A 21,278-nucleotide genomic window follows, 5' to 3' on the forward strand; every position below is an offset into this window, starting at 1 on the left:
TGTACAAATTCAACAATAACATCTGCCCCCGAGTTGTAGTTTTATTTACATTTCATGCACTTAGACTGAAGCTAAGCTATAGACTTAACAGCACATGCACACTAAAATAACACGAACTCACTGAGCATACATAGCAATAATAATTCCCCTGAACATTGAAAATCCTAAAATATGTTTGCAGTCAGCTCTGAAAACATTTCACAGTTGAGAACATGACTGTAAAGAAGATAGTATAAAATGGCACCAAGTAGGCGAAGTCAAGCCTCTTATGCTACAGTTTATCTTCTTACATTCCCCACATGCTTTGTTTTACTTTGCAGAAATACTTAGGCATTGGCAACCACAGGATATAAAAGACCTTCAACAGGGCTGAGCATTGAAAAGCAATACCTATTGGTAAAGTAACAATTCTGTTGTATCAATATTGACTTTATAGCATCAAAGGGAATGGAAAGATGATGAAAAACTTTGAAATGTTGGAATCTTACAAAGAGAACTCATCTCTTTGTAATCACTTTTGTTTACAGGCATTTTCATAGATGATATAAATTACACATGACCTGATTTTATTAATAAGAAAAAAGTATCTGACATGTACAAATGTTACACAAAGTACTTTACCGTATAATTAAATGTACTCCCACTTAAAGACATATCTAAAAAGTAGTGTTTTAGAGCTGGTTTTCAATTTAAAGTATCGGAATACTGGGCAATCCTAGCACTAGCAATACCTGTCATTATTTCCCTTTGAACAGTTCCCTTGGCACAACCTCAATAAAACACACCCTCATATGCTCTTCTTCGCTCATAATACCAAACTTCCAACTTCTGTAGACTTAGCAGTCCCGTTAGAGGGTGTGGCGGATACTTAGCAGTCCCGTTGGTGGAGGTTAGAGGAGGTAGAGGCGATGGCAGGATAGGCACAGATAGTCCTCCACTATTTTAGGAGGGCTGACATTCAACACTCAATGTTGGGACACTTCACAGTTGCTCTCAAAGACTGTTCCCAAGCCTATCTCTGCCTTTGATTCAATAATCCCAGCTATCCACAGTTCACCGTTGATCTATGGTGTGATATCTCCCAAAAGGTCAGGGGTCAGGTAACCCTCTGGTGTGGGCATGGCCTTCAGCAGTATTAGTTGGGGAGCAGGTGTCAGGTTTGGTGTCAGTAGGAGGCTGTTCTGCCTGTCCACACCCTCTACCACGGTGTACACAGCAGCAGGGGGAAGTGGGGACATGGGGGTCATATCTGATTCAAGATACGGCCTCTGGTACTCTCCAAAGGCTTGGGTTGGCACAGAACTCAAGTCTTCTCTCTGGCAGGGTTCACTGCTTTCCCCTGTGGACAATCTTGGACTCATCTTCCCTGCGTCCAGCTCTGAGGTGTAACCTCCATGATCTGCATTCACTACCAGTAGCTGAAAGTTTTTCTTTGCATTTTCTTTCTCCTTTCCTATCGTACTTTCTTCCTCTGTATCTTTCCTAGTGGTCTTCTCCACCTGAGTCTGTTCCTCAGGTGTCAGCAGCACCTCTCCAGACGGCCTCACCTCGCTCACCTGGGTGTACAGGTCCTCCCTGCCAGGAACCACAAAGGCGGACTCCCCAGCGGTGGGAATCTGGACGGGGGAGCTGGGCTCTGAGGCGACTGGGCCCGAGGGTTCCTGGCTGGGGCTGTGGTTTGGGAGGAGTGGGTGGAAAGGTGATGCCTCTGGGTCACTGGGGAGATCTGGGTCACAGCAGCTGGCACGGCCCGAGTCATCGTCTCTGAAGCCAATGAAGAGGGGAGAGCAGTTGGAGGACAGGGAGCGGTCCATGAGACAGTCGGTGTCCAGGTCTGTCAGTCTGTCGTTATGCTCCTCAATGTCCAGATCGATGAATTCCACCCAGGGGTCGTTGTTGTACAGCTCTGGCCTCAAATCAGGGTGGCCACCCAAGATAGATGTCAACTCCCCCAGCTTGCCTTTCTATAAGATAAAGGAAGTGGAGTTAATGCACTCAAAATGATTCAAAAATGATTTAATTTGTCTTATTTCTGGTAAACCAAAAGGTTTGCACTCAGACTACTGAAGCAGAGGCGCATCGTGTCTCCTTTCGAGTTTTCCTCTGATTAACTCTTTGTTTTTTGCCCAGAACCTGTGGCACGTGCTGTATTATCTTTCTGCTGCTCTATTTTGAAGGGTAGCTCATCTCCAAAATATATTTACTAGGCAAATACCAAGTAAATACAGAAATTTGGACTTGATGAAAAGGACTGTTGTTGGTAAATAGGCAAATACTTATTTATTGTACAGTTATAGCTACAGTGTAACTTTACAAGTAGCTATACAACATCATACCAACATGTAGTGCTATTAAACTAGGGTGAGCATATGCATAAACCTGGCTTTTGATTGTAGAGAAAAAGAGAAAAAATACTACATGGGCACTTAAAATCACAGATGTTTAGCTGAATAATGTTTGCCCCAGAACACATCCAGAGGGCTCAACAGTGAATTCTGGTGTCCCAGAATCAGTCCTTCTGTACGGTCACACATAGGAATATGTAGAGGAATACCTTGAGTAGTTCGGGGTCGATTCCTCTTATTTTAGGTCCAGGAACAGGAGGCAAAAGAATAACCATCAACCTTAGAGAAGCACAGAGGGAACGGGTTTAGTTTGACATTACCAAATCATGCAAATCAGAAATTCATTTCTAAAAAAAATCGGAAAGGGTCAGTGCAGTGAATAAAATATTTATCTCTCTATGACTCTCAAGGACTATCCCTAGTCCTTGAGAGTCATTTCAAAATTCCATACTTTTCAGAACTCAATGTATAAACACTCCAGATACAGTATATTCTTCACTGTTTTATACCTTTGAATATAGGTTAATAACATCACTAATAATTGAGGCACACAGGCACCCTCTCAAACTGGTCATTCAATCCAGAGTGTGGTGGTGAATTAGCTGCATGATTTGTTGCAGTGTTTCCATACATGTAAACATTTGGAATGGTCCAAGTCATTATCATCCTTTCCGAAACTGTGCAGACCTGCACAGACACCCTATAGGTGTAATATACTTACTTTTGTTGCCGGGAGACAATAACCAACATCAGGATTCCCACTAAACACAAGGCAGCAAAGATGAGCAAGACTGCGACAGGGAATCTTGACACTGGGGATAAAAAATACACACAAACACACATATAATGAATATAATGCATCATAAAAATTACAAACTTGAAACGGCAGGGATGTGTGACATTGGCTGTGTTTACATGCACAAAGAATTACATTCCTAACCCATTCTCTTATTGTGGCATGTAAACATCTTGTAAACGCTTTTGGTCAGTCAAAGAAAGCGGGGGTAGCTGTCAGGCTGACTGTTCTATGTGTGTGTGGGATGCCACAGGTGGACAGGAATATTCTGTTAGTTGGTTTATTCATAGCAACAGGGACATTCAACTGCAGTTAAACACCTTAACCTGAACAACCGTGATCAGAGTATGGCCAACAGCCGGGTTACTCCATGCATGTAAACGTAGCCACTAAGTTGTTTACCTTTAGAGGGGATGTTGATGAAGATGGAGTCGCAGAATTCTCCAAAGTGTTTACAACCCAGCATCTTGCACCTCACCCGGACCTCGTGGTCCACGTTAGTTTGAAGCCCATAAAGTGAACACTGTGTACTTTTCTGAAGGTCGACCTGTGGAGAACTCTGTGGAGAAAACAGAGTTCTCATATCAGTCTGGGAAAGCTCTCGAGATTTAAAAGCCCAGTCTGTAATGAAACCAAAAATGAAAGCGTAGTCACTCAACACCAAATTAAAATAATAAAAATATGTGTTTATGTGTGTAAGTAATTCAGTAAGTAAACAAACACACAAACAAAAAAAAAACAACAAAAAAACAATAGACGCCTGTGGTTGAAGTAACCGTGACAATTTTCTGCCCTAAGTAACGTTTATCTTTACCTTCACCATGATAAAGGTTTTTCTATAAACAAAAGCAATCAACTTTTAAGCTATAGTCTTGGTGTGTCTTAAAATGAATTTTGAATTGGTTTTAAATTAATTTTTAAAAGTATACTAAAATTCAACATACTATGTATGCATGTGATATGACATAATGTAAAAAAAATGTCTGCAGTTGTGAATTTCTTTAAACTGGAGAGCAAAGCAGTCAAACAGCTAATTATAGACTACTATTTGCAATGTGTTTGGAGGGGTGACAGCAGCTAATTACAATACTACTAATTTAAACAGGCACTCGAGGAAACAGTAGCAAACAGAGGATGTGCTGAGAAAATGAGATAAATTAGCCCATGACAGTGAAAAAGGTAAAAAAACAAACAACAAGAGAGGATTATTATAGAATTTACTGCACTGGATGACCAGCCCGCATTGGTCGTGAGCTTTGAATAATAAACACTTTAATTTAGGAATGAAAATGCCTAGTCAACCATTGGTCGACCATTGGTTGATTATGAGCTTTGCTTGACAAATCTTGGTCGACTATGAAAAATCTTAGTCGTGGAAACCCCTAGTCTGGACGCTCGTGGTTGGGGAACAAGCGAGAGAAGGAATTTACTGTCAATTTTGGATGTAAATATTATGAGAAGTGAGGTGACGTACATGAGAATCTGGTGATGGAAACAGAAATCAGATTCCAGTGTAGATGCATGAGACGCATTTTAACACCAGGTGTAAACGTAATCCCGCTAAAAGATATCTGGACTCAATCCGGATACAAGATGCATGTTCTTTCATTGTTTTTTATTTTACACTGCATGGGAAATCCTGTGAGAGACAATGTATGTATCTCTTATGGCAATAACCATTTGACTCATGGTTATCCTTGATCCTGATGCTTCTGATGCCTCCAGGTTTATTTTTTGTTATTTACCAGCTAACTTACTTATGAGTAGCGACCCTTTCTACTTTTGATTATTATTAGCACAGTATAGTTTATAAAAAAGAAAAAAAGTTTTATGAATGTCAACAATTACCTCAGCGTTTGCTCCTGTTATGCATACATCTAAGTAATATCTACATAGTGCTTAAAACCAACAATTGCATTTGCACTGACAATTGCTCCCTTTTACTTTAAATAAACAATTTACCAGGTCTGGGTGGGCTTTTTTACTAGCAGGGATAACATAACCCTCCTTTTCACTATATACATAAAATCTTGCATAAAAATACAAAATTTGAAGCTGTGTAAAGACAGCTTAGGTATACTTAGTATTCTGTTCTACATGCACTGCCTATTGCCAATTCTAGCACTCCATGGTAGCAAGAAATTCAAATACACAAACAAACAAACAAACAAACAAACAAACTCACTTTCCACAGGTCTGAGTTGGCCTCGCGGTACTGGACCTCGTACTGCAGCGTCATCCAGCCCGTCTCCACGTCTGCAGACTGTGGTGGCTCCCAACTCACCATAATGTCAAAGTGAGTCGCAGTCAGACCCACATTCAGCAGCGTCCAGTTAAGCCCGACTGGGGGATCAGGTCGCACTGAGGAAGCCGTTATTATACCCTATTAGCACAGTTTCATCATTCACAATCCACAAGAACTTCTGTGTTTTTTTCAAATGACAGTACATCAGCACTGATTACATACATACACATACATTTATTGGATCCAACTAATAAAGCTTACAATAATAATGTATAGAGATAAATTAACACATTAATGTCTTCTATTAGCCACTTTGTCAGGAAGCCAACCATAGTTTGAAGGGGCTATTCTGTTCTAAAAATCTAGTTGGCTGGTAAAATAGTGAATGTAGTTTGAGAAATTTGGGCTTCACAGCCACTGTGGTCTGTAGACCAAAAAGGTCGCATCTTGCTCTGCTCACCAATTTCTTCGACGTGGAAGAAATCCTCATCATAGAGGATGGCTTGGTCCTTTGAGCGCAGCTGGACACTATAATATGTCCAGATGGACGTGTAGTTCTCATTGAAGAAGCACTCGTCTACCCTGTCAGTGCTGTAGTGAGGACACTCACTCCACTCTTTAGGAGAGACATGGGTGGGTCTGCAAGAGTGTGAAAGACAACATGGGGTATAAAACACTGCATGCAGGAGAGGAAGGAGGTGACAAGAAGCAGTGCTTCAGTTATTTAAAATGTATTCAATATACAAATTGCAAAAAAGCAGTTTCTGGATGAGTATCCTCACAGCTGTTGATATTGAAAATTAACAAGCTATTTCCAGCAGCAGCAAACCAGCAATTTCAAGAAATCACGTGGTATTTGTTAAAATTAATATCTCACAACCAACACTGGACAGGACCTATAAGTTTTGCTTTGTCAACGGAAAGAAAGGGTGCAGGTGTGCCACATGCCCGACAACGCTTAAACAAAACAATGCACACATTTGTGCTGTAAAAGCAATACACCTGCTTAACCTTGGCCAGCAGGGGGTTGAGTAAGAATGAAAACTAAAAAAAACAATGTGGGCTATGAGGGGATTTCAAAATGTCATTCATAATGTTAATAAAAAAAAATTATTCATAAATGTTGTTAAATACAAACGCTCACACTTTCTCTTTTCTCAGTGATGGCTCTGGGGAACTAATCATTCAACTGCTGACATCTGTGACCATAGATGTTCTTGAAAGCATTGAAGATATAAAATAAAGATTTGAAAAATGTTTGTTTCTGTGACTTATGACAGCTTTGTTTCCCTCACTTTTTATTGATGTAGAACAAGCGGAGGTCGCCGGGCTCTGAGAGGTTCTGGAATGTTCCAACATTCCATCTGCAGCGGAAAGTCTCCATGTTGGTGGAGACACAGCCGGTGAGGTGGGGGCGTTTCTGGGGGAGGACTGTAGGGAGAGAGAGAGAGAGAGAGGGAGAGAGAGAGAGAGAGAGAGAGAGAGAGAGAGAGAGAGAGAGAGAGAGAGAGAGAGAGGCAGAGAGAGTGAGCGAGAGAGAGAGAGAGAGAGAGAGGGAGAGAGAGAGAGGGAGAGAGAGGCAGAGACAGAGGGAGAGACAGACAGAGAGAGCGAGAGAGAGGGAGAGAGAGAGAGAGGGAGAGAGAGGCAGAGACAGAGGGAGAGACAGACAGAGAGAGCGAGAGAGAGAGAGGGAGAGAGAGAGAGAGAGAGGGAGGGAGAGAGACAGAGAGAGACAGACAGAGACAGAAAGAGAGACACATATTTAAAAATATATATCTTCTTATATATCTTCCCCTTTTATATTGTGATATCCTAAATGTCTGCTATGCTTATTCATGTGTTGCAACTTGTATAAATCAAAATCACTTTCAAGGTTGGATGAGCTGCACTTCGGGGAGGGAATAATGCAAGTAACCCAACTCCTGCACCAGTGTGGCCGCAGGGCAGACAGCTGCATTTTTCCTGGAAGTCTCTTTACTCTTCCTCAAATGTAAGCCGCAGCCAGGAGGGAGTTTACTGCCATGGCTTTCGTGGAAACTGTTTGTTTTATCTGTCCTCAGAAATGCTCTTGCACAGAAAATGCCATGTGGATCTGGCTTCGCTGGCTGCATGAACTCAAACCATGTGTGCACAGCACAATTTTTTTTTTATAACTCTGCAGTGAGAAAATCACAGGTTTAAGCAATGCAGTTGGGACCATTTTCTCTTGAGCCAAGTGGTAAGGTACACCTGTAATAATGTATATGTATCTCAATGCAATTTGCTCCTGCAGACAAAGGGGGAAGCTGAACAAACCTTAAATTATCATTCCTATCTTGTTTTTATGGCAGAATCTGTTAATTTATGAGCCTACTAGCTCTGTGCTCTCCCTTACATTGCAGCATGCCACCATACTCCCCCAAGCATTTTTACATTCTGTTAAGTAAACACTGCTTATTGTTCACAATTCCCATGAAGCTTTCTGATCAATTATCATCCATCTCCAGCAACGCTCTACTGATGGCAGAAGCTATCAGTTGGCCACATCAATACTTCAGAGAGGAACAACAACACAATCCCAGGCTGGCTGAGTACCAAGAAGTGTGAGGACAAGATGGCTCCTACACAGCTGTGAGGCTGTGCTCAGAGGAGGAGAGGAATACCTCTGGCCTGCTTAGCAGCTCTTCTGTGTGTGTGTGTGTGTGTGTGTGTGGGGTGGGGGGGCAAAAGGTTAAAAATAACCTGTTTACCAGATCACCGTCTCGTCCTTGGAACTGTGCTAAACTCAGGATTAAGAGCAAAATCAATCTGACACTCAGCTATGTTGAGGGGTTTTGTAGCTCAATTTATCATGACAAATCAGGAGTCAGAACATGTGTGTTGTGTGTGTGTGTGTGTGTGTGTGTGTGTGTGAGAGTGAGTGATTGAGTGAGTGAGTGAGTGAGTGAGAGAGAGAGAAAGAGAAAAAAGAGAGAGAGAGAGAAGCTGAGATACAAAGTTCATCATTCCCTGTCACCTAATTTTGAAACATTAAACACTGACACATTAATTTCTGGAATGCGGCTTTATGCTGCGTACATCATTTTCTATGCAGAAACTGGGTAGGCCAACTGAACATTCGCAAACTGATAAGTTTATTTTTTGTGAAAGTGCCTGTATGGAAAAGTAATTGCTGCTGTGTTTGCTTAGTGTCTGCCAAGCTGAGTTCATTTCTGGAGTAAGTAAACATGTATGCAGCAGGTATCAAGGGCTTTGTGAACACAGCTGTCAGGGCCACAAAAACAAATTTCCAAGATGGAAATATCAATTTGCAATGCGTACGCATTCTCATTACATGGCTCCTCTTTATAAGGCAAACAGCCACAACCTCACGGAGTAAACATGTTTACAGCATGTTCTTTTTCTCTGAGCGCTACTAGCCCAGTCTATTTCAGGACGAACAAAACATCCTCGTTCACTCTGTTTTGATTAGCCCAGATGCATTTCCTTTTAGCTGTAATTTCCAAGGGAGCAGGAAATGGCAGCGAGGATTATTTCCTCTAAAAGGTCTAATTCACACCCTTCATACTGCCAGTAAATCCTACACATTATCAAGTAGAATATGGTTGCAGCCTTTTTGTTCAGGCAGCCTCTTGATGTTAATTAGTGTCTTGATTCTTCCTGATATAAAGCATTTGCACAATGTATGGGGGCAGAGCGTTCATTAATGTCTTCCCTGTGAGCACCGAGGGCAAACAGTTATTTACAGTCACGTGGTTTGACTCCATCAGTCTTGTGTACTCTCATCCTCTACATTTAGAAAAGCCATTTCCTTCCTTGGTCGAAGGCCAGACCACTCACATCCGTGATTTCAGTTCTGAAGCTTCGCTACCCGAACAGCAAAATTAGGTTATAAAAAAGATAATGCATGTCCCACAGTGTAGGACAACAAGCATGACCTCTCTAGTCAAGAAACACAACGACATTAAGAGCAACATCCTGATTCCTGAGTGATATAAACCACTTGAGAACGTACGGTGGCTTGCTGTGTGGATATGGAAATTGTGTAAGGATGCACCTGAAAGCATTAAAATTCACTGCTTCACACTCCAATCTGTGAAACATTCAAAATGTTTGCTGTTAAGATTTCTCTTTCTGGGCGTGTAAGTTGGGAAACTTGCTCCCCATTGAACAATTCCCTACGCCAATAAACCATAGTTGGCTGAGGGGCCATCGATTCTCAGCAAACCATTTCTGTGAACAACTTGGCACAGACTTGTGGGCTCTCGCTCCCAGAGTTTTTCTAACGTGAGACAAAAACAGGATAATTTGAGTAGCAGGAGAACAGAGGCAGAGGGGACCCACCCTCAGTCTATACTATGTCACAGTGTTACGTAACAAGACAAAGCACAGGATGCTAGTGTGTGACTTCATGGTCAATGCATGGACCTACTGTACGTCTGTGAATAAAACGCAGCTCATGTATGCTAATATACCATGTGCCCTATGCCACTGAGAGGCTGTTTGGTGAAAAGGGGGCCTCTAAACGACTAAACAGCTTCCCATTGTTCAGCAGGCTCTGGTGGAGCGCTGTCGCTGCTCTCCAGAATTCCTGGGAAGCCACTTCACTAGAAATGTGCTGGCTGTTCTCGGCGGCTCTCTGCACACTGCTCCGCTGTTGTGCAACAGCTTTCGTGCTTGTTTGAATGCCTTGGCGGCACAGTTACTAGGTGACTATAAAAATCTGATATTATTCTAGGGTCTAGATTTTCCTGTGGCCCATAAAATGTAATGAAGGGAATAATCAGTTCCATCTGGTGTTATGTAAGCTTTTTTTTTCTATTTTTTTATGCTTTAATAGTCCAATTGAGATTAAAAACCTGCATCTCAAGAGAGAACTATCGCAGAAAGCAGCATCAATGACAAACATAAAAGTTGCAAACAACATACCATAACATGTAAATGTGTAAGTTATGTAATAAAAGTAATATTACGTGGTACACCCAAACCTGTGCCAAGTCTTCAAATCCTGCAAATGTTTGTTTTAATGTTTTAAACTCTAGGGGAGTTATAAATAAGTGATAAATCCTGCAGGCTTCCTTGTCCCTCCTGAACACCTTGGATTTTTGTTCCTTTTTTCTTCTTCATATTTTTCTTCACATCCATTTTGTATGCATTTATGTATGCATATAAATAAATAAACAAACCTAAAGATAAACCTAAACCAAAACACTTGTAGAAATATGCCATATTAGCATAGCCCTTACTGTAGGAAGAGAGACTCCTTGATCTACAGATGCAAGTAAATTGAAAAGGATGTCTAGCAAATAAAGAGCCATTCAATAAAGAGCCATTCAATATATTAAATTGTATCAAACGCACCTTGCTCAGCGGCCGGTTCCAGTGCTGAAACAGTGAAGATGTGAAGGAGGAAGAGGAGCGCGGTCAGGGCGGTAGCCATGTCGTTCAAGTCTGCAGGGAACATGTGGTGAACGTTACTAACTCAGTACAGTCAACCCAGCTGAACCACACCACCCATGGCCCAGCCCACCACCACCATTAAGTAGGGAAGCTCTCTGACCACTCCTCAACCCCGCTGAGAAAAAAAGTTTCACAACCTGCCACTGGGATAACTTTTCATCCTGTAGTGCTCAGGGTTCAAAGGGCATGGAACCAACATCGCCAGGGTTAAAGGTTGGATAGGGGCACCCATGATAAAAATGTATACAACCGCCAAATGGCATGTGCTATGTGTAAACCCTCACCTACGAGCCCTCAGTGAATTAAAAGTAGCTTATCGATTAGGCTATTCCACACACACCATGACATTCAGCTGTGTACACTGTGTACACTTTGTAAATATTTTGCTGAATTCTTGAAATTTGAACTCTTTAGGACAAGAACCCAATATACCCTTTTTGCCTTTTTTTCCCCCTAAATAGCCACATTTTTCTTGTTCAAGTTACTTAGCTAATTAGCCAAAATGCCATTTTCATTAACTTTTCTTAAATTAGAATGACAGAACCAGTAAACAGAAAAGAAGGCCAAGTTAAAAAAAAATGATGTGGATAATATCTACTGATGTACCATTCACGGTTCAAGTGATACTTATTCTTTAAATTTCATCAGTTGATTAATGACTTTTACATATGAGTCTGGCATTTGATTCCCCTAAGGGATTTTATTTCAAATTTTCACTGATGTCAAATGAAAGAAAAACATGAATCACAGTATATCCCACTTAAGCGGGGGTCAGAGGTCTAAAGCAGAAGCACCATGGGGGTGCTGAGCGCTGTTTGCTTTGCTCATTATTCTCTTAGTGAGCCTGCCTGCAGAGAGCTGTGTTTCGAAATCTGACAGAGTAAACAGTCCTGTGCTGAACATGACATCCATTCCCAGCCAACAGCACTGGGCTCCTGCCAGAGCACTTGTGAAATCCATCCCTCCTCCTACATTCTGGCCCCTGTGTAAGTTCTCTTTCACGGATCCTTGTATGGAAAATCCTGGGTCTCAAATAAATGGGTCAAGATAATATTCATGCTCTTGCTGCGCGCCAGTCACAACGCAAAGTAACTCTTGACGGTGTCTGAGATTTTCAAATTGACACTGTCTCGTGTTTTTATGCATATAAGAAAAAACAGAAGAAAGAAGTCACTAATGCGGTGCTGTGGGAGAGAGGATATGTGAGGCCAGGGAAGCAGATCAGGTGCCGCTGAGGGATCAAAAGTTTGTAACAATACCTCGTAAACTGCAATCTATTGGGCCAGACGTAATGGATGCGATAATTGACGCTCTTACTTTCACACTTCTGTGGCGCACTGCAGGAAGGAGATTTGCATCATCTGCAGCGCTGGCAACTGCATTATATCATATGCTACTTTTAGCATTTTTGACATTTAACATGGCCTGTTCAACAGTCTGCTTCTAACATCTGGAGACGAGCTTGCAGACCATGTAGGCTACATAACTTAGTGTTCATATTTTGTCCATACAGCTAGCTAAACTGTCTGCTTAGGCTGCAGTCATTGTATTACCTTTGTAAGTCCTTTTGCCTTAAATAGGTCAACATGTCTATGCCTGCCTTTTTGAATATATTGTTGTAATCGTGTAGCCTAATCTTGCACTACTTCTGTTCTCCTGGGCAAGCCTAAAGCAGTAGTGCAAGTCTTCCCTTGACTGTTCATATGTTTAATTTGTCCACAGCACTTTGTAACTTTGCTAAACATTATGATGATGATGACAACGGTTATTATTATTATTCTGTATCTCCGGCACTTAGCCTAGCCATTTTTCATGACCAAAAATGTTCCCAATCTGAGAAGGAGGGAAAGGACTGAGAATGTTTTGTTTCCCCAGATGTTGTTCAGTTTGGGGTTGTATCCTATCACTCAACGTAAACAGAACCCACTTCTGTAGCCTCAACATTATCACCTTCTAATCTCTGTCTACCACTGTTGGTCTGCACACCAGTTGAAGCTCAACGCCTGTTTTCTCTCAGTCTGCCCCAAAGGAACAAACGTTTTCCTTTGGTTTTGGATGTCTCATGCTGATAAGACAGACGCACAGGAGAAGTGTCTGCTGCAGACTAAACTGCCCACACAGCTGCAGATGGCACAAGTCTGTGTTTAGATAAAAGGATGTGTGGGTAACACAGACTCGACGTCAAGGCCACAGACTACAGTGTTAGGCTGGGATATACAGGATTTTTGTAGCTTTATTTTCTTTTTTACCATGCAATCCCCATTACCAAATACCCATATTTTTTGGTATTACGTTTTGCGACATTTATACGATTTTGCATTCATATGTTAATGCTTAGTATTGTGAACTTAATCTGGTAAGATCATCATTGAGTGTTATCTTACTCAGTGAGTTTGTCATTTGATTCCCATAGGAGATATTATTCAGCACGTCATTGTGGTCAAATTAAATAAATATGGAATGATAAGTCATGATATATCCCAGTTTCAAATCTCAAAACTGGAGATATCACGTTATACATTAAAATTCACAACATTTACCTATATTCTTCATGGCCCAAGTAGGGCATCATGTTAATATTGTTATGGGAGCTCTGTCTCATCATTCTTACACCTACTGCAGTGTTAAGAAACACAGAAAGTAATGGGACCACAAGGCAAGAGTGTGTTGTCTTTGACTGAAGTGTTGACATCTGTAAAGAGGTGATTTGTGTAAGCATCCCAGACCGGTTTTGAGCCCCAGGTCTACCAAACAAGGAAACTAAATATGTCGTCAGCCAAAGCAGCTCCCCCTCAGGACTATAAGGGAGACTGTAGGGCAATAAGGCCTAAGGCAGGGCTTCTTCACTATATGTACTTCGACTTTTTTCTCTAATCCTGTGCAGCTCACTGGATAGAGAATGGCACTAACACTAATACTAATAACTGCCATGGTTGAGTGATCAATTCTCACATGGGTGACTCATTCTGAAACTGTAAGTGCAAGATGATTTGAATTTAAAAGTATGCACCAAAAGACATTTACTGTATGTGTGTTTAATGTTTGTTTGTTTATTTGTAGATTACTCAGTGGTTGAGGTCATGGGCGCCTGGTTATGTTTTAAAATGGGGGAGCAAACTTGGAAAGATACATAATTGGCGGGGGGATCTGGGGGTCCTCCCCCAGAAAAAAAAATTGTAATTTAAAACAAATTTCCTGCATTTCTACACCACCTAACCTCTTGGATTAAGTCAAGAAACAGCCAAACTGAGTACAATTAGCTGATAATTAGCCTGATCAGCCACCGTCAGTAATCAATACAAACAAACATTATTAAACCATTAATCAAACCAATAACTAACAGCAGTCAACGTCAGACAACCCTATCATACTTTAGCAGTTACCTAGTGTTTCTGTAGTGGTGACAAAAAACGTTAAAAAAAATACACATATTAGCAGGGGTTAAAGTGGGATTTGGCAGGTGGGGGAACCCTGTTTCGGGGGGGTGGGGGGGGTGTAAGATACATAATTGGTTGGGGGGGGTCACAAAAAAATAAAATTTCCTGCATTTCTACACCACCTCCTCTCTTAAGTCAAGAAACAGCAACCCTGTATAATGTTAACCAAAAATGTTAAATTATGTTATATTACTAGATTTCAGCATTGAGGTGCTTACATTCATGATTTTGCATAGGCATACTAACCTAAAAACCTATTAATGGGAATCGCGAGAAAGTTTCAGAGCGACAGACAGAGAGCGTCCCCGTAACCATAGTAACTCACTCTCACTCCTGCCTGCGTGCGCACGGCGCGAGAGGAGAGGGAGAGACGCAGAAGAGCCGCTGACTGAGATTACTCTGAGCACCATGCATGGGAATAAATTACAATATAATAGATTTGTGTATATTTCTCGCTATTCAGATGGTCTGAATAACTCGCTGCTGCACGGTGCTGCTCTGTCTCGTCTCGTGCGCTGTCAGTGTCTCTTTTCGCGCCGCGACATTATCAGTTATGAATTTGTTTCTCACTGCGTGAGAAAATGGACTTGCGGCCTGAGAGCGTGTGAAAAATGTCAATTGCGTGAGTCTCACGGTCAATGCGTGAGAGTTGGCAGCCCTGTGAACTCGCTTGACATTATTATGTATGGAACTGCCAATCAGAATTATTTACTTATTAATCGAAGGTGCCGGAACGCCGTTCCGTCCCACTTTAACCCCTGCATATTAGCAGTTTGAATTAAACTGAAGCTCCCTGCGCTCTCCGGGGAAAACATTACGCCAAACTCCCTTTAAGAAATATAACATATTAACAATTCCTTACGTGTCCGTAAAAACACATAACTCTAGAAACACAAGATGAAAGGCGTCATATGTAGACAGTCTTCTTGTCAATTCGGCATCAATATAATCCATAAAGATAAACTGTATTTCCGTACAAACTTCACATTTTGGATTTTGTCGCCTCAACTCGCTACCAGCCTCCGTTGGTTAGCTGCGCTATTTTAGTGGGAGAAGACCGTGGGAATGAGAGGTGAACCGTTTCAAAAATTAGATTTCTCACTGAAATAAGTGCTGGTTGTGGGATCAGATACACGCCGAATTAAACACCGACTCATAACACTGTTAATTCACCGTCTATCATGTGTGTGTGACGGTATTTGATTTTTCGGCCGTTACCAAAGTAACTACCCGGTTTGCTGCTTCCAGTTTGGTGCTGGAGAGAGCGCACCTACCTTCCGACAATATTAAACATGTTTGATTGGCTGGCAAAGTTAGCTAACGTTGACTAGCAAATCGTTTCGGCATTTCGGCGACAGTACAATCCTACTTTTAGCTAGTTTAAAGTTTGGCTGGAGTCAGTGGGCCAAGCAGGTTCATTCAACATCGCTAGCCTATCTTTTCCTATGTTCTATTTTCAGTCAATGATCGCAGTTAAGCTAAATGGCATGTGTCTTACCTTTGTAACAGACTCCTGTGTGGATTCATTGACAGACTGTGATTGACAGCCAAAGCATGCTGTGGCAAACGATCAGCGACGGGTTCGACTGAACCAACTCAAAGGGTGGGCCAAAAATGTGTGATTTTTTTATTACTTGTTTTTGTCAGTTGCTGAAAATAGTAAAATGATCATTGATATAGACTGCTTAAATATAATCACCTGATTGCGGGGACTGTATGATGATAAGTTTATTTTTAAAAAGACAAAAAGTGGGGTAGCAAAACCATAACTTTGCTCCCCCTAATTAAATAATGGGGATGCATTTGCTCCACTGCTCAGGCGCCTATGGTTGAGGTGTGGAACTGAACAAAGATAATAACTCAGAGGTCCTAAGCATCTATGAAAACAGCAGTGAAAACCCATGTTAACAATTTGGAGCAGTCTTACATAAATGGATCAATCAGTGATCTCCAACTCCCTGAACTACTGATTCATCACATATTTAAATGTGTAGTATTCACGAGAAACCTCTTACTCTTAGTTATGTGTAAGTGCAAAGGGAAATGACAGTACCAGGGGTGGTGGTTCGAGGTAAACATTGAGCAGGCTTACATCCTTCCTTTCCCTGGCCAGTGAAAACTGACTGAACACACACCAGCCCACTAAATGCAGTCAGATCATTGATACAGTTTACACCATATTATAGTATTGATTACTCTGTACCGACCCCGCCACCTGCAGACTTGTCAGACTTCAGACTGTCACATATAAAGCCTAACTATGTTTATCTAGGACACACAGCATGGCAATTTATCGCAGTTATTTCACAATATTGTTTAATTATCTATCCTACAGTGCAATACGTTGGTTTGAGAGCTTTACCATATTTGACACTTGGCATGGAGCCAGTTCTGACGAGAAATGTCAAAAAAAAGGGGGGGCTTTGCTATAACATCGGTATGCATACAGAGAGTAGGCTACAGTAGTATACAGAGAGTATCACCTCTATATAAGGTAATAAACTTTTCAAGTCACCACTGTGAATTAATTACACCAGTCACCATCCAAGACTGGCGGTGTGCAGCTGTGTAATCTGACATAAACAACATGCAGCGAAAGCATGGGAACTCACTCACCTCTCTAGTAAACTGAAAACCCGCCTTGCTCTCCGTCCTGGAGATTAGGTTTCCCTTATAATGTGCAGCTACGACAACGACCGACGAACACACAGAGAGGAAAACATTAAAAAAAAAAAAAAAAAAAAAAAAAATCCCTCAGAAAGGACCGCTGACACCACCTGGGAAACTGGGTTAGCCAAAATTCATACCAGCTGCTAACGCTGTCGAAGAAAACGCTCTCTCTCTCTCTCTCTCTCTCTCTCCCCCGCTCTCTCTCTCTCTCTGAGATCCGCCAGGAAAGACACACAGCTGTAGGATCCTGTACTGCACCCTGCGCCTCTGGGTGCTGCTGTGCTGTGCTGTGCTGGGCAGACAGGCAGGGACCAGGGCGCCATCTGTCGGCGGCCTCTGGAAGGACGAGGAAACCACCTGCAGGCCTCCAGGAGGACTCAAACAGGTTCAGGTACGAATTGGCTTCAACAAGCACGCCTATAATTAAAACGCCTATAATTACAAAGCCCTAAATGGTATAGCTCCTAAATACATTTCCGACCTGCTCACTGGCTGTAAACCAATCAGATCCCTCAGATCATCAGGCATGTGTCTCCTAAATGTACCTAGAGTTAAATCTGAATCAGGTGAAGGTGCATTTAGTCACTATGGTGCTGTTCTGAGATCTGCTACAACTGTATCCTCTTTTAAAAGCAGTCTTAAAACATTGCTTTTTTCTCAGGCTTTTGGTAGTCAGTGTGTGTATGCCTTTGTGTGTGTCTGCTGTAAGTCCGTGTGTGAGTGCTGTTGTATGAATAGGACAGGGGTTATAAAAAGCTGTATTTTATGTATGTGTGTGTGTGCGTTGAAAGGTTATTTTATTTATGTGGAGTATTTTATATATGTGTGAATTCTATCTCCTTATCTGTTTTTTGTTACTATTTTGCCTTTTTATGTGAAGCACATTGAACTTACCTGTGTATGAAATGTAAAATTGACTTGACTTGACTATAATGGCTGTGGACAGTCAGGAAAAAGTCAGTAAACTGGCAAGATTGCTGGCCTTACCCATGCAGTATAGTCTATGTTTAGACAGTGTTGGAGAAGATACTTTAAAGCATAGAGTTTCACAAGCTACCATGCAGCTACTACACATTTGAAGAAGTGGAAGGATACATTCAAATCAGGATGAAAAATGCAAAATCCTCTTTTCCTTTGTAGCCAATAATAGTTGGTAGTTGCAGTAGTTATACCACATAGAGATAAAACAGGGTTAACCATGCCTCAAAACGACAAAAAAAAAAAAAAAAATGAAACTGCTAAATTCAATATCCAAATTAGGATTTAGTTGAACTACTGCCAGGCTACTGCAAATACTGGTTTAATTACATGTAGAGAAACTATACTCCCCAACACAGTTTTTAAAATAGCTCTATTACGCAGTGTACGGAGTCATATTTCAGTACACAGGCTGTTACTGCCACATGTGAGACTCACTCGACTCACATGTCAGTAACAACTCTGTTTGGACCTGCGTCATCGGACCACCCACCCACTCTCTACATGCTCCACATAGCACACACACACACACACAGTTAACCTTTGACAGAAGCCACCCTACATCAGTCAAATAGGCGTGACTGTGCACATACAAGACTCAACAGTTCTGAGAAACACATCCTGTTTCTAGGTGTACGACTTAAGGTCAAAAGCAAATACATTTCATTGTATCTCCATTAAATGTTTTGTACTGGTATAAGAGCTCACTGATGTTGCCTCTTGAATATTTGTTATGTCGCCTCTCTGTAATCATGAAGAAAGAAAAGCCAGCACTCTTAATGTCCTTTTATCATATATTTGAATGGGCATCTATAGAGCACAAACGACGGACGCGTTTCAGCAATAAGCCATCATCAGCGTCCTCTCTGTAATCACCCTGCAGTTGATTTGCCATTGATTCAGCGGGGCTGGTGCACCTGCTTTATTCAGCAAGAACATCCTGCATGGTTACCCTATAACTATTTTTCTTCTTATTCCACACACTCAGGCCAGCGAGGTTAGAAAAGAGCACATTTTATATTCATAAAATTTCAAAACTTCACAACAAAACTATCAAATGAAAGCACAAATCCATATGACATTATGTCATTCATTATCTATTTATGCCACTACAGTAAGAAATAATAGGGTTTGTCTGAAGGTAATCTCAGTGAGATTTTTCATTAATACAGTATGTCTATGTAAAATAAGTTGTGCTGACATGCATTAAAAGCAAAAGAGAGAGACAATGATTACATATGCCAATGCTTAATTTTTCTACTTTTACTTTTTTTAAATTTATATTATTGTATCCATGCATATGTATTTCACTTTCACTTTTGTTTGTTTGAGTTAGCCTTTTGATGTGTAAGAATCAATATTTACTGTACAAATGTAATATATTAGCAAAGTACTGCAGGCTACTAGTTAACATAGTGTTAAATGTAACATTATTATAAAGACAGTGTACACTAGGCTATATTTTGCCGCTACTGGTTCTAGCATTATGCAAATGCTAACTTAGCTTACAGATCACAATCTTAAATTTATAAATCTGTGCAACCAGGGAGATTTCTCATTAGAAAAGCTAACTTACCTTCATCAAATCCAGGATCCTCATAACTTTATGGCTCCTTCACAAGTGGATAAATCAGCATCATTCCCATTGTGTAGCTAACTCTGATTTTTTAAATATTACTTAATTCTTTGTAAATGTGAAATATAGCTGGGTTAGCAAGCAGCCAGTTTGTCAGTTAACAGTTGCTCTGTTCCTCTGCGTTGCCCTGGATACCAAGGAGCAGAGAATCAGCAGTGGGACAGAAAGTCACCGTGTCGCCCTCTGGTGGCTGCATTCAAAACTACATGAGAAAAGGCTTGACTGCATGGGAACTTGATATAAAATTATATTAGGTCTACACACAAACGGGGCAGGGTCCTATTTACTTATAGCAAATGTAAATAAAATAACTAGAGAAGAACACATGAATAAGAAAAAAACAAAAAAAACAATAGGAGAATAGCAGAACAGTAATAAGAAACAATCACACAAGGACACCAAAACACAATAGGAACACAAAAGCAAGCCTAAGTGATTTAAAGAAGTGATTTAAAATAAAATACCAATTTTGTCAATGGAAAAAAGGATATCCAAGGCACTCAAGTGGATTTGGTTATTAAAAAAGCTTTTATTAAGTTGGGCTAAAACATTAAAATAGCTGGTGGCGCACACGTTGCGGTTACATAGGCCTTCATCAGCAATTTTGTCAGCCTGAAGTCCTCAGGCAGGTCATTCAAAAGTCTATGGGTTAGTGTTTGTTGTTTTTTAGTAATTTGTCTAGCTTGAGCGTCCTGATCATGCTTTGATTATAACCTATACTTTTATTGCTACTGCTTAAGGATTGCAGGCTCTACTCTGCTGTCAGGGCCCCTAAACTTTGGAACAATCTGCCAGAGGAGATCAGGCTTGCAGACTCAGTTCCCCATTTTATTTCACTTACGACACATTTTTATAAAAGTTTTATAAAAAAATATTTTTTATTTTATTTTGGTTTGTTTGTGTGTTTTATATTGACTGTTGTGAAGCACTTTGTTACCTGTATTGAAAAGTGCTATACAAATAAAGTTATTATTATTATTAGTCTGGTTTATATGGGGTTAAACAACTGGCAGAGTAGTCAGGAGCTGGCCCAGTGGCCCCAGCCATACCATGACTACCAAAAGTAATCAGTAAACACAGTACACCCACACACACACACACATGCTGTACACACTGCTCACTGGCTCAGTTCTCACGGAGTCCATCTTTTTCTTCTTACTAACATCAGCCCCTACTAACCTGTTTCTCCATTCAATCAATAAGAGTTTAAAAGGGACCAGACTACAGAAACGTGTTGAGTGACTCATATTCACCCTTTTTAGGGATTTTGCATTATTTAATTTGAGGAAATTTGAAGGTATATACTAGAGGAGTTTGGACCTCTCTAATTAGTTAATGGCCCATTATTGTGTCCCTCCAAATAGCCTTGAACTCTCCTTGCCTGGCTCATAAAGTAATGATGTTATGATTTGATTTGCCTAGTGACTTTCTTTTTTGTTTGATTATAACACAGTCAAGCAAGTGATTTATTTATTTATTTCAGAACAGCTTTCGTTTATGGACAAAACACGTCAGTGCACTGTTTAAATTAAAACTGAGCAAGGGATATTTTAAAACAGTACCTTGGTGCGAGTCTCCACAAGGGAAAATAACTTACCACTAGATGGTAGCCATAACTAACATTATTTTTATAGACCTATATTTATGACAACGTTTTTTGGATCACACCAACAGTGAGAAATGGCTGATTATACAGACAAAACATCATCAAGTGACAAACAATAATCAA

General features: G+C 40.8%; 1 protein-coding gene across 2 annotated transcripts; it reads right to left on the reverse strand.

The window, feature by feature from the left end:
• Positions 1–116: 116 nt before the first annotated feature.
• On the reverse strand, positions 117–17,141 carry LOC139923137 (growth hormone receptor). 2 transcript variants are annotated; one of them, XM_071913858.2, is made up of 9 exons: positions 16,882–17,141; positions 10,730–10,819; positions 6,682–6,817; positions 5,847–6,025; positions 5,327–5,502; positions 3,544–3,700; positions 3,067–3,157; positions 2,555–2,624; positions 117–1,964 (listed from the first exon to the last, which is right to left on the reverse strand). In XM_071913858.2, the coding sequence occupies exons 2-9, from the start codon at positions 10,806–10,808 to the stop codon at positions 1,065–1,067; spliced, it is 1,788 nt and encodes a 595-aa protein (XP_071769959.1). In that variant the 5' UTR covers positions 10,809–10,819; positions 16,882–17,141; the 3' UTR covers positions 117–1,064. The 2 variants fall into 2 exon arrangements, with proteins under 2 accessions (XP_071769959.1, XP_078143560.1); XM_078287434.1 differs by lacking the exon at positions 16,882–17,141 and having other exon boundaries at positions 10,730–10,832.
• Positions 17,142–21,278: the final 4,137 nt, after the last annotated feature.

This window comes from Centroberyx gerrardi, chromosome 2 (assembly GCF_048128805.1).
Source record: "Centroberyx gerrardi isolate f3 chromosome 2, fCenGer3.hap1.cur.20231027, whole genome shotgun sequence".
NCBI classification, from domain to species: Eukaryota; Metazoa; Chordata; class Actinopteri; order Beryciformes; family Berycidae; genus Centroberyx; species Centroberyx gerrardi.

What these genes read in the sequence shown, in the direction of transcription:
- LOC139923137 (XM_078287434.1), bottom strand. Translation starts at nt 10,832, where the DNA reads ATGTTCCCTGCAGACTTGAACGACATGGCTACCGCCCTGACCGCGCTC. An exon ending in CTTCCACGTCGAAGAAATTG is followed by an intron (nt 5,503 to 5,846) that starts GTGAGCAGAGCA and finishes CGGCTTCCTCAG; the next exon opens with TGCGACCTGATCCCCCAGTC. An exon ending in CCAACTCAGACCTGTGGAAA is followed by an intron (nt 3,701 to 5,326) that starts GTGAGTTTGTTT and finishes TTTTCTCCACAG; the next exon opens with AGTTCTCCACAGGTCGACCT.